This window comes from Colius striatus, chromosome 12, assembly GCF_028858725.1.
Source record: "Colius striatus isolate bColStr4 chromosome 12, bColStr4.1.hap1, whole genome shotgun sequence".
NCBI classification, from domain to species: Eukaryota; Metazoa; Chordata; class Aves; order Coliiformes; family Coliidae; genus Colius; species Colius striatus.
The window spans coordinates 5,690,073-5,702,462 of record NC_084770.1 but is presented as its reverse complement, the minus strand read 5'-3'; the positions used below and the strand labels follow the sequence as shown (position 1 = coordinate 5,702,462).

The 12,390-nt window shown below is 54.6% G+C and overlaps 1 protein-coding gene across 3 annotated transcripts in view; it reads left to right on the top strand.

The window, feature by feature from the left end:
- Nucleotides 1–12,124, top strand: part of DVL3 (dishevelled segment polarity protein 3) — a 33,231-nt gene extending 21,107 nt beyond the window's left edge. The window contains exons 3-17 of one of the 3 annotated variants that reach the window (XM_062005548.1): nucleotides 3,306–3,427; nucleotides 3,818–3,924; nucleotides 4,507–4,642; nucleotides 4,907–5,000; nucleotides 5,408–5,477; nucleotides 5,765–5,904; nucleotides 6,103–6,179; nucleotides 6,604–6,671; nucleotides 7,028–7,078; nucleotides 7,200–7,349; nucleotides 8,162–8,293; nucleotides 8,537–8,704; nucleotides 9,307–9,519; nucleotides 9,765–10,163; nucleotides 10,634–12,124. In XM_062005548.1, coding sequence (XP_061861532.1) covers nucleotides 3,306–3,427; nucleotides 3,818–3,924; nucleotides 4,507–4,642; nucleotides 4,907–5,000; nucleotides 5,408–5,477; nucleotides 5,765–5,904; nucleotides 6,103–6,179; nucleotides 6,604–6,671; nucleotides 7,028–7,078; nucleotides 7,200–7,349; nucleotides 8,162–8,293; nucleotides 8,537–8,704; nucleotides 9,307–9,519; nucleotides 9,765–10,163; nucleotides 10,634–10,665 — 1,959 coding nt within the window. In that variant the 3' untranslated portion in view covers nucleotides 10,666–12,124. Of the gene's footprint in view, nucleotides 1–3,305; nucleotides 3,428–3,817; nucleotides 3,925–4,506; nucleotides 4,643–4,906; nucleotides 5,001–5,407; nucleotides 5,478–5,764; nucleotides 5,905–6,102; nucleotides 6,180–6,603; nucleotides 6,672–7,027; nucleotides 7,079–7,199; nucleotides 7,350–8,161; nucleotides 8,294–8,536; nucleotides 8,705–9,306; nucleotides 9,520–9,764 lie in introns of all 3 variants that reach the window. The other 2 variants (XM_062005549.1, XM_062005550.1) reach the window with 2 other exon arrangements.
- The last annotated feature ends 266 nt before the right edge of the window (nucleotides 12,125–12,390 follow it).

Sequence of the window (12,390 nt, the reverse complement as noted above, 5' to 3'; positions counted from 1 at the left end):
TTTTTTTCCCCCTCTGCTGAGCTGCAGTTTGTGCTGATGAGTGTGTGTGCATCTACACCAGGAGCAGAACTGAGACCCAAGGCCAACAGGCAACCCCTAAACTGTGAAAATCCTCAACAAATTGGGCTAGATCAGACCTAACACCTCTTATCCCTGCACCAAACAGCTGGGCCTCTGAGAGGGTGGACAATGAAGCGACTGCTTTTTGGGAGGGAGAGTGGGGGTGCCAGGACCGGGCTGGCGGGTGCCCCGCTGCCGGGCTGGCTCCTGCTGGGATGCTGTCCAGGTTTGCTGCAGCCAGGGTGGGAGCTGCAGCCAGAGTGGGTCCTGCCCTCAGCCCACACCGGGAGGAGAGGGGGCGCTGGGCTGGTGCAGCCGGAGCCGCAGGCCCGGTGGCCACCACCAGCCTCCCTCTAGCGGTTAGCCGGCCCTTCGGCAGCCAGCCCATCCACGCCTGCTGTATCTGCCTTGAGACAGCTCCCCACCTCTCCCTTTCATGCCACCTTTTGTTTCTACCTGCCTTGGGGGGAGTCCCAGAACCCTTTCCATTGCTCTGTTCTTTTTCACGTGGCGAGCTTTAATCTGTGATCCACGCAGCGGCTGGCTTTCCTTCTGGGGCTCTCTGGTTGCTCAGTGTGAGTGGCACGAATCCGGTGTGACTTTGTCTAGCGTGACCAGGGCACTATGCTGCTGCTCTGGTGTGCTGACTCCTTGCAGGGATCTTGTGCCTGGAGTTAGCACTGCTACCAGCTCTTGTGCACAAAGTGGGGGGATGGCAGTGTCAGAGTCTTTTATGCACAGCCAAGGATCCCAGAATCGTTTAGGTTGGAAAATACCTTAAAGATCATAGAGTCCAACCCTAAACCTAACACTGCCAAGCCCACCACTAAGCCATATCCCTTTTTCTCTCTCTGCGAAGTCTCCTTGTCCATGTGTGGTTTGGGGGCTGCAGCAGGGGAGCACTTGCTTTGCTGCTTCTGCTAGACAGGCTGGAATGAGGCTGATTTAGGAACTTATTGCTAATTTCAGCTAGAGGGAAACATGGGCACTTGTATCCAAGTGAGTATTTCCTGACAGTGCAAGAGGCAAGAGAAGTGGAGGATGGTTATTGAAACCTTCTCTGGAGGAAATCCCAGCCCCAGAAGTTTTAAGAGGGAAGGCAATATCAGTTTCTCTGCTTGGGAACACTCCACTCCTCTCCTCTTCCCAGATCTATTTGATTGGCCTTGCCTTGAGATCTTCAAGCACAGACCATTTTCCTAGGCAATGACAACCCCTTCCAGCATCTTCTTCCTTGTGCTCCTGGGCAGTGGCTGCCAGAGCAGAGATGTGGCCCTCAGGGAGTGGGATGTGTCCTGGGAAGACAAGTCACTTGGGAAGGTGCCTGGAGTAGAGCTGGCCTTGTGCCTGAGGCTTGCTGAAGGGAGGGAAGCTGACATAAGTGTGAGACAAAAGCTGGTTAGACAGCTGTGAGAGCAAGAGCCACTGGGCTTGTCCTGGGGCTTGTGAGACAGGATCTGCAGCTTTTGACACCCCAGGGTGCTCTCTGCCCTGTCTGCTGCCTCAGCTGAGGCTCATTCAGGGCTGTTCTGTCTTTATGCCAGCTGCATCCCAACCTCTGTTCCCAGTGCCTCTCTGGCAGCAGACCTCTGCCCACTTGCCCTAATGATGATCTGTGGAGTCCAACCCCCCTCCCTTATCATGGTTTCCCCAGTTCTTAAAGGTAGACGGGGCACAGTTCTGTGTTTCATCAATGATGCTGGGACGCTTTCGAGGCCTATGTAAATGGGCTGTGCCTCCAGCACCTGGATTGGCATCCATCTGCTCCTGCCTCCAGGCAGATGTGGTCCCCTCAGCATCGAGCAGTACAGCTGCCTCTGCATTTACACTGAGCATTGTGGTTTGGGCAGCAGCTATCAGCTCCTTTCCAGACCATATTTCACGGTCTTTCTGCCCTGGCCCACAGTGGGTCATCCCTCACCTCTGTTAAATCAGACCTCTCCTATGATGGCTGATGGCTTGCCAGTGGATTCAAGTGCGTAGACTGAGGCTTGATTCTATCTTCATCACCTCCCCAGACTGGCTCCAGGGTGACCCGCAGCCTGTTTCATCTGGGGCAGATCAAGGCATTGGGCCCTACAGGAGAGAGACAAGCCTCTTGTGTGCCCATGTCATGCAGGAAACAGGCATGGGGCAGATGTAAAGAGCACATTGGAAGGTCCTTAAAAAGGGAAATGGATCTTCCCTTGCTTGTAAGCTGTAGCCTGTCCCTGGGGACTGGGATAGTTCCCCCTGGCCAAGGGGTAGCTCTTTTCTGGACTCTGTCACCTCTGTTTTGGGAGTCCCTGAATGTTTCTTGCAAGAAAAAAGCTTTCTGTTGCTTTTCTGCCTGGCCTGTCTCCCTCAGTGCAGGGAGAGCATAAACCTGAGTAAGGAATAATGTTAAGGAAACCACTTTGTATTGAGCTATCCTCCGTTTCATCCCACTGGTGAGTTTGTTCCTCCCAGCAGAGGCTCTGCTTCATTCCCTGAGCCCTGAAATTAGTGGTTTATCTTCCAGACAGAGACACAGATGTAAGTGTGCCTGGACTGCCCCAAAGCAGCGCTGGTATAATGTACATTGTTTTAATATGTATATATTTGACTCTTTCTTGAATTACTGCACTGAGGAAGCTGTTGAGCCTCCCAGAGGCTGGCTGGAGGCTGTGGCCAAGCCAATTAGCTGGGCACAAACTGAAAGTTTGCGAAGTACATGTGAAAGCCAGAAAAAGAGCATGTTGGAGTCTGTTTCAAAGCCAGCCTCAGCCATGAGCTCTCTTACCCCCAGCTTTCATGGGCTGGGAAGGTGAAAGTCCTGCTGGTTCCCACAGCTTGAAGGTAGAGGTGTAGAGATTCTGTCAAAACAGAGAAAAGAAATGACTGGTAACTGCCTCTTCTGATGCAACGACAGCTAGGGGAATCTACTTCTTGCTACAAGACATGTGCTAAAGGTTACTTGAGTGTACAGTTTGTGCGGCTGGTGTGTGCAGATGATGTCAGTTTCCAGTCAGGGCTGTGAGCCACCTCGACTTTGCCACTGGGTCAGGAACTCCTGAGCCACAAACAGCCGGTGTCTGGGAAGGCATTGAGAGGGAGTGTTGCTACATGCTTGGCCTGTTCCAAACCTGCTCCTGGGCATCTGCTGTTGTCCACCATCAGAGATGAGGTCCTGGGCCAGGTAGGCTTTGGGCCAGCTTGTTTGGCCACTCTTGTAAATGTTTTCCCAGTGCCTCAGCCTTTTCACTCATGCTCTCTCATGCTTCCAGCTGGTGTCTGCAGAGGGTTCCCATTCAGATGCTGGCTCGGTCTGTGCCGATAACCAAACAGAGCTGCCACCCTCCATGGAGCGCACGGGAGGAATTGGAGACTCCAGGCCCCCTTCCTTCCAGTAAGTTACCTGGACTTCTATTCTGATTTTCAAGGCAACCATAGTGATCTTACTGTAAATGCAGACCAGGAGCTGGGACACTCCTACCCAAATTGGCAGAGATCACAGCCAGACAGAGGAGAGGAGGATTGGGCTGAGTGCAGATTCAGAGTGGAGCTGCATTATCCAGCAAGCAAGGGCATGCTGAAAATAACGCAGGGAAGCTGGCAAAGAGCAGGCAGAGCTTCCCTGAGTCATAGATGTCCTATGGTTGTTCCCCACCACCTCTGCTCCTGTTCCTTCAGGAGGAGACGGATGATGGCTGGAGGCTCGTGCTGGCCAGCATAGTGGTAGAGAGAGTCTCCTTAGTAATTCCCTATTGGAGATATTTGTTCCTTTATCCCATCACAGCCCTAACACTGGGGGGAGTCGAGAAAACTTGGACAATGAGACAGAGACAGACTCGGTGGTGTCGTCGCAAAGGGAGCGACCTCGTCGGAAAGATGGGCCTGAACATGGTGAGTGTTGGTAACTTTGCAAGAACTCTGCAAGGCACAGCCAGGGCATGGCAGGGGCACCAGCTGCAGATGTGGGGTGGCTCTGTCTGCACTGCAGAGCCTTTCCAGCTCAGAATGACTATTCAGTTGTCTGAGGCCATAACCTCACGCTGGAAGCAGGAGCTAACCCCTGTGTTGAATCAGAGCTTGGTGATGAAACCTTTGGGGGCAAAGGAGATGTCTACTGTAGAAGCCACAACAGGAGGAGAGAGAAGCAGCAGCGGTTTGGTCCTCCTTAGTTGAGAAACAGAACATGCAGTAACCTTGGCACCTTGTGTTCCTCCTTGTCTGCCAAGAAACAAGCTGCAACAATCTCCCATGGCTTTAGCAACATTGTTCCTAGTAGCCCATCAGCTTCATCCCAGTCCTCAAGTAGGGTAGAAGAAGTATCTTTTCCCAGAGTAGACTCAGAGCTGGCTGGCAGTAGATAGGATTGTCTGATGGCCAGAATCATTCCAAGAAGGTTGCTGGGAGCCCTGCATGGGGTAAGGAGGTGTTTACCTATGGCCTGTCTGAAGCATACTGAACCTTGTCTTCCCACAGCACCCAGGGTGAATGGTACAGTGAAGGGGGAGCGGCGCAGAGACCTGGGCGGGTACGAGAGCTCCTCCACACTCATGAGCAGTGAGCTGGAGACCACCAGCTTCTTTGATTCAGATGAAGATGACTCCACCAGCAGGTAGGAAAGCCTTGGTACTGGAGAGCACTGTCCTCTCCCAGCACAGAGATATGTTTGGAGGGCACAGTAATCCCAGGCTGCAGGTCCTTCTTCAGACCTGCCTCTATCTCAAGTCTCACACAGCAGCCCCGCTGCTCTTATCTGTGCCCCACATGCATGTTCTGCCTCTGCAATCCTCTGTTGCCTGTGCTGTTTCTGTGACTCTCTTGCTGTCAGACCCACCAGCCTGGCAGCAGCAGAGCTGACTCGTGCTTTTGCCTCTAGGTTTAGCAGTTCGACAGAGCAAAGCAGCGCTTCCCGTCTGATGAGGAGGCACAAGCGACGCCGGCGGAAACAGAAGGCCCCACGCATCGAGCGGGTACCACAGACTGGGTGTCCTGGGAGGGCAGTGCAGGGCATGGGAGGCTGCCTGGTGGATCTCTCCACTTGGTGCTCCAAGGCTGGACAGGGATTGAGCTGTGTTTGCTGTCAGCACAGCTGAGGACAGGTGTTGTCCCAGCACTGAGAATTCATAAAGTTCCATAAACCTTCCAAAGCCAACGTAGTCTCAAGAGCTGGGAGCACAGACCTTGTCCTGGCTGTAGAGAGGTCATAAGGACTGTGGCTGATGCCCTTTGGCTCTGCAAAGCTCCCAGCATAAGGCTGGAGTTGTGGGTGGTGGCCGTGGTGCCACGGGAGAGCGGCAGCAAGCAAAAGTGGAGGGAGCTGGGGCTGGAAATGTTGCTGAGGCACAGAAGGACATCTCATCTCTTGCTCCTGTTGCAGTCATCATCGTTCAGCAGCATCACAGACTCCACCATGTCCCTGAACATCATTACAGTCACGCTGAACATGGGTGAGTGGGAGTGTGCATGGAGCCTGCAGTCCTGCGAGACTGCATGGTGGAAAGGGAACTGCGGAGGGGGCAAAGAGAACACACATGTGGAGGGGTGAAGAGATGGATTCTGTAGGAAGTGGCTTGTCTTGAACCACTGGTCTCTCAAGAGTTTATCTGCATCCCAGGAAATCTCTCTGGGACAGGAGTTCAAGTGACCATCATTAGCATGTGGTTTGTCTGAGGTTAGGGCTGCTTGAGCCTGCTGTTTTATAGTGTCTTACTTCCTTCTCTTTTCATCCCTGCAGAAAAATACAATTTCCTGGGCATTTCTATTGTGGGACAGAGCAATGAGCGTGGGGATGGAGGCATTTACATTGGCTCTATCATGAAGGGTGGTGCTGTGGCAGCTGATGGAAGGATTGAGCCAGGAGACATGCTCTTGCAGGTACTTCACACCCACATACCTCTGGTTTTGGGCCTGGGAAAACAGTAAGAAAAGACCCAGAAGCCTCCCTGTGCACTTTGGCAGACTGAAACCCAGGAAGCTGTGCTTGAAAGAGGGAAGCTGTTTCACTGCTGAGCTGAGTGGGAAGCTCAGGCTCTGGTCACATCTCTGGGACTCACCTCTTTGCGTTGTTTGCAGGTAAATGACATCAACTTTGAGAACATGAGCAACGATGATGCTGTGCGGGTGCTAAGGGAGATTGTGCACAAGCCAGGGTAAGTACTCAAGGGTGTTGCTTAGCTGCAGGGGCAGCTGTACAGTGTGTGCTTGAGGCATGTGGGTTGTGTCTTTCAGCCACCTCTGCCGGTGGCTCTGATGAAGCTTAGAACTTAGGGTTTGGATGTTAGAGTTTCACACCCAAAGCAACAATTGCAGTTAACAGAGTGGTGGTGATTTGGGATCTGTGCCCACTTTTTTTGTGGGGATACCGTGTCCCGAGGGTCATCAGCAACCCTCAGTGAGGTTGTGGTATTTTGCCTTACATGTGCCATTAAGGAAACTGTCCCTGGAGGGTAACAAGGGTGCTTCACTGGCAGCCTTTCCATGTCTTTCAGGAAAGAGCCAGCATACAGCATCTGTCCATCATGCAGAAGTGTGTGCCACTGGGCTCTTGTTCTAACTGTTGCCTTTTTGTTGCAGGCCCATCACCCTGACGGTGGCCAAGTGCTGGGACCCCAGCCCCCGGGGCTGCTTCTCATTACCCAGGAGTAAGTGGATAGCTGACCCACCCCTAATGCTGGTGCCCAGCTCACTTGAGAGCCCTGCCTTAAGCACTTAGTTGTTGTCTCGTTCCTCTCTTGTATGTGTGACTCCATGTGGCACTGAATTGGGGTTTGATGGGGTTTCAGTCCTCCTGTTAGGAGGCTGCTAAGTCCTATGCCCAGGCCAAAATGCCCACAAGCCCAGCCCTCTTTCCCACATCACGCTGGGGACGCGTTTCACTGGGGCAGGGAGGTCACTTGCTCGGGGCGCCAGAGGAAAGAGAAACCCCTCCTTGAGCTATAGGGGGATCTCTCACTCTGCACCTCTCCTGCTGACCCTCCCTCTCTTCTTTCTCTCCCAGTTGCTCCCCAGCGGATCTGGGCTGGGCCAGACTCTCCATGCTCCGATCCGGGTGAGTCCCGGCAGACGCTGGGGATGGAATGGGCTGTGCTGAGTCCCCGTCCCTCCCCAGAGGTTGATTTGATGAAGTGATCATTTCTTACAGCTACTGACTGCCTCTTTCTTCTGTGCAGGTGAGCCCATCCGGCCCATCGACCCGGCAGCCTGGGTGTCTCACACGGCAGCGATGACTGGCACCTACCCAGCGTACGGTATGAGTCCATCCATGAGCACAATCACTTCCACCAGCTCCTCCATCACCAGCTCCATCCCAGAGACTGAACGTAAGTCCTTGTGCCTCCGTGCTCCACCCACTGCACAGCTTCCTCGCCTTCACTGTGCTGTAAAGGGAGCAATACATCTGCCTGGGGACACCTGGGATGGGCGAGATCTGCCTTGGGGGGAGGCAGCTCTCACCAGACAGGCTCTTGGATCAATTGAGTTCTGCCTGAGGGAATTAATACCACCTTTTTCAGCTCTTCTGCCTAAGGAGAGTAGAAGAGCCTGAGTGCAGGTACCAATGAAAGGCTCAGAGGAGTCAGGGGCTACTGGCTAAGAGTATCGTACAAGAGGGATTCAACTTGTCCCAGGAGCAGTTGCCCTACCAGAGAGCGGATAAGGGAGGATGGAGGAGGCAACTGGGAGCAAAGACCCTTGCAGTGGGGCAGAGTCCTGCTGAGCATAGGTCTCTCTTGGTTGCTTTCTGAATGTTTTGGGCAGTTCTAGTCACAGAGCCCTTGAAGCCAGGGTCTGGCTCAGACAGGGCAAAAAGTCAGGAGGTTGTTGTAGGTTTGTGAAGAGCAGAGAATTCCCTTGCTGAGCCACATGTGCTCAGTTGGCAGCTTTTGGATCTCAGCTGCTTGGGACTGACTGGAAGAAAGGAGACTCTAGCCTGGGTTTTGTACAGAAGGAAGTGGCCGACATGTGAAGGGTAACGTGGGAAGGCTGGAAGTGAGGGTTACACAGCATGCACCCCGAGGCTGTCTGCAATGTATTGTTCCCTGGCCCATCCCTCCTGTGTGTGATGTTCCTTGTGGTCCTGTTGTCTTTTCTGTCCTCCCTCATTTCTACCTCCCTTCCTTCATCCACTCCACAGGCCTCGATGACTTTCACCTGTCCATCCACAGTGACATGGCCACCATTGTCAAAGCCATGGCCTCACCAGAGTCGGGCCTGGAGGTCCGTGACCGCATGTGGCTGAAGATCACCATCCCCAATGCTTTCATCGGTAAGAGTCTGTGCTGCCTGCAGAGGCCAGGGACTGGGTGGCCTGTTTACCAAGCAGATGCCCACGGAAGCATCTCTGCCACCATAAACTGTTGACCAGGCCAGGATCACAAATTGAATATTTGGCTTATACAGTCCCTTTTTGCCTTTTGTCCCACTTTGTCTTGGCTGAAGTGTCCTCACTGCCTCAAGGGCAACAGTCTCCCTCTCTCTTGCTGTATTTAACTGTGATGTTTGGTGGCAGGTTCGGATGTGGTGGATTGGCTCTATCACCACGTGGAGGGCTTTACAGACCGTCGTGAATCCCGCAAATATGCCAGCAATCTGCTGAAGGCTGGCTACATCCGGCATACCGTGAACAAGATCACCTTCTCAGAGCAGTGCTATTACATCTTCGGGGACCTCTGTGGAAGTATGGCGCTTGGCACGGCTGGGAGGGAGAGGATGGAGGGGTAGAGATCCTGCAGGGCCCTGCTGACAGCAAGGGGACATAGCTAGGCCACTGCCATCAGCCTGAGCCCCTAATGACCCTATTTAGAGAGTCACAAAGAATATCCCAGCTCCCTTGTTTTGCTGCTGGGATGGTGAAGTTAGAAGCAGTTGTCACCTACTATGTGATCTTCTCTCCTACGCAACCATAACAGAGTCTTAGTCTTTACTGATATTGTCTCTAGGCTCTGAACTTCCAGTGCTGGCAAGGGGAGTGCAGCTCAGGCAACCAGGTTCTGCTCAAATAATAGAGATGGGGAAAGTGTTTGACAGAGTGAGCTGTAGCTCTGGTGTGATCCTTTCCCACCAGGCTGGTCTCTGTGGCAACTCGGACTCGCACAGCCTGGCTGTCGTTCAGCCAGGAAGCACAAATGCTTGTATTGACTAGCAAGGAGAGAGCATCAGCTTCTTGTGTCTCCTTATGTACCCCATCCTTGTCCATCAGCAAGGGTGGACAGGGAGCTGCTTCATCACAGGTGGTTGTCTTTCTGCTTTAATTAACCCCTCTTTTCTACTTCTTTGCAGACATGGCTAATCTGTCTCTTCATGATCATGATGGTTCCAGCGGGGCCTCCGATCAGGACACTTTGGCCCCGCTCCCCCACCCAGGAGCCGCTCCCTGGCCTATGGCCTTCCCCTATCAGTATCCACCACCTCATCCTTACAACCCCCACCCCGGCTTCCCTGACCCAAGCTACAGCTACGGAGGGGGCAGTGCAGGCAGCCAGCACAGTGAAGGTGAGTAACAAGGGCTGGAAGATGCCTGCAGGTCAGCACAGGGGCGCAGCAGAAAAAGGCTGCTCAGGCAAGGCCTTACACGTGTGGGGAGCCAGAGCAAAAGCTATCTCAAAAGGGTTGTGGGACTTGGAGCTGAGAGGAGACTGAGCTGCAGCGTGCTGTAGTTGTGTCCTGGCTCGAGGAGCATCCCTTCTCCCTGGCTTGCCTGAGCTCTCACCTATAACCTCTCCCCGTGTGCTTCGCAGGGAGCCGGAGCAGTGGTTCCAATCGCAGCGGCAGCGAGAGGAGGAAGGAGAGAGAGAAGACCGGGGAGTCCAAGTCCGGCGGCAGCGGGAGCGAGTCGGACCACACCACGAGGAGCAGCATGCGGCGCGAGCGTGCGGCCAGCGAGCGCTCGGTGCCGGCCAGCCAGCACAGCCAGCGCAGCCAGCACTCCCTGGCTCACAGCATCCGCAGCCACCACAGCCAGCAGTCCTACGGGCCGCCCGGCCTCCCCCCTCTCTTCAGCCCCCCCATGTTGCTGATGCCTCCACCGCCTTCAGCCATGGGCCCCCCCGGGGCGCCGCCGGGCCGTGACCTGGCCTCTGTGCCCCCCGAACTGACGGCCAGTAGACAGTCCTTCCGAATGGCCATGGGCAACCCCAGTGAGTTCTTTGTGGATGTAATGTGAAGCGCCCGTCCCCTGTCTGTCTGCTGCCCCTCCTCTCCCCCTCCATCCCCGTCGTTTGTCTCCTAGGACCAGCCCTGGCTTCACCCCTTGTTTTATGGGATTTATTTTTTGGTTGGTTGTTTTTGGTTTTTTTTTTGGTCTTGATAACGAAAAGAGAAAAAAAAAAAAGGGAAAAAAATAATAAATGGAACTAAACCTTGATTCTAATCCCTCCTCGAGCGGGGTGGACGGGCCTGGCAGGCCTGCTGGGTGCTGCCAACCCATCCCGCCACCAGACTTGTTCTTGCCAATGGTAATTCCCTCCTGCCGTCCTCTCTAACCCCATTAATCCGCACCCGTCCCAGCGCCCTGTGCTGCCTGCCCGTGTGTTGCTGCTGCCTCGGTCCTTCCACCCTAAATATCTCTTCTTTCTTTTCACCCTTTTGTGTTTCTTCTATCAAGCAGCAAAGAATTACGGGGTGTTTGACTTTCTCTGAGCCTGCCGCCCGTGGGGGGGAGAGCTGGAGCATGGCGTGGCCCGACAGGAGGACACGGAGCTCCCAGGGCGCTGGGCACGCATGGCGCTGAAGATGGCTGCTTTCCTCTCCCTTGTGGAAGATGCCCTGCCCTTCCCGCAGCCCTGGGAGGGGAGCAGGGACCAGCCTTATCTATGCGTTTTAAATCCCATTGTAGTTGCCTTTTGGCTAAATGCATGAATGTTCCAGGGCTTCAGTGCCTCCAGAGAGGGGAGAGATGCTGCCACTTCCCTCTCCCGCCTCTCACCCCCACCTATTGGGCCAAATCTGAGCCTGACACTGCCCCAGGGCGGGAGCCCCCTTCACTTTGCCCAAGCCACAAGTTTCAGGGCTGGGGCTGTACCTCTATTCATCCCAGAGCAGCAGTGAGTGCCAGGGTCTTGTGCGACTCGGGGCCCTGCACATACCCTTGGATACTGGGGGAGGGTTTAAGGGTAGAGTTCTACTCCCTCTGTCCTGCTCTTTGCCCTCCTGGCTGTGACACGTTGCTGCCTGTCCTGTTTCTAAGGGCTGTCTAGTGCCTGGGGGCTGGTGGTGGCAGCTGTGGCCTTCTCCCTCCTGCTGCCATGTTGCTGCTCAGTTGTGGAGTATTTTCAAGGGTCTGGATGGAGTTAGGAGGTGAGGGAGAGGCACAACTGTTTCACACTTTTGGGAAATTGTTCTTGCCCTATGAAGGGCCCCAGTCTCTGTCCCCCTGTGCCCAGCACCACGTGTGCTGCTGACCTGTCTGCTGGGATGGACGAGGCTGTGGGACGAAGCTGGGACAGCCCCACTCCCTCTGCCTGTGCATGATGCGTGGCAGCAACACTGAGCCCTCGGGGGAGGAAGGCTGCAGCCTTAAGTGTTGTCCCTGGTTTCAGTGCCTGCAGATGGGCTAGGACAGTTGAGTCCATTTGCTCTGGTGCTCCCTGCCCTTTTTCCTTCATCCTCTGTTTACTTGGAGACATGCCTCGGGCTGGGGGCAGCCCCCTTCCCCCTGCCCAGGGCCAAGCACGGTACAGACACTCGACCTTGCTCCCAGGGGTGCTGGTTCCCCGGTGCCCTTTTCTCCTCCCACACCGTGGCTTTCTCTGCAAGCATCACCTCCCTTTGTCTGTCTTGTTTGCAGTTTTTATACGCTGGAGATGAAATGTATTTTGCTCCTCCGGGGTCAGTGATGTTCCTGTGACCCCTCTGCCAGCTCTCACGTGCCTCCCTAAAGCCTCTCCTTTCCCTCTGCCTGCCTCAGTCCGCCTGCCCCATGCCCACTCTCTGCCATCCTCCTGTCTCATCTTGGCACCAGGAAGCTGCTGCCTGTCCCCCTCCTCTCCTGCGGCCACGGAGCAGCCTCCCTGGCCACTGCTCACACCCTTCCCCTTCCCTGCCAGCTGGGTTTTATAAAAATGAAACCAATCTCCTTGTTTTTATTTATAAACATAGTTTTATTGGACTCCTGCCTTGTGTTGGGTTTTTTTTTCAGCTTCCTTTTCCGCTCTCCTGCTTCTTGCTCCGCAGCAAGATCCCAGGGGGAGGAGGGCAGCCTGTGCCGGGATGCGCCGCCCGTTTTCCACCTGCCTCTTCCCGGCGTGGCAAGGGCTGCTGTGGGTGCCTCCACTGGGGTGCAAGGCTCCGGCTCCCCTCGCTCTCTGGTGCGGGCTCTCTGTGCTCCCCGGGGCTTCCATTACCACCAGCCGCAGTGGAGTGAGC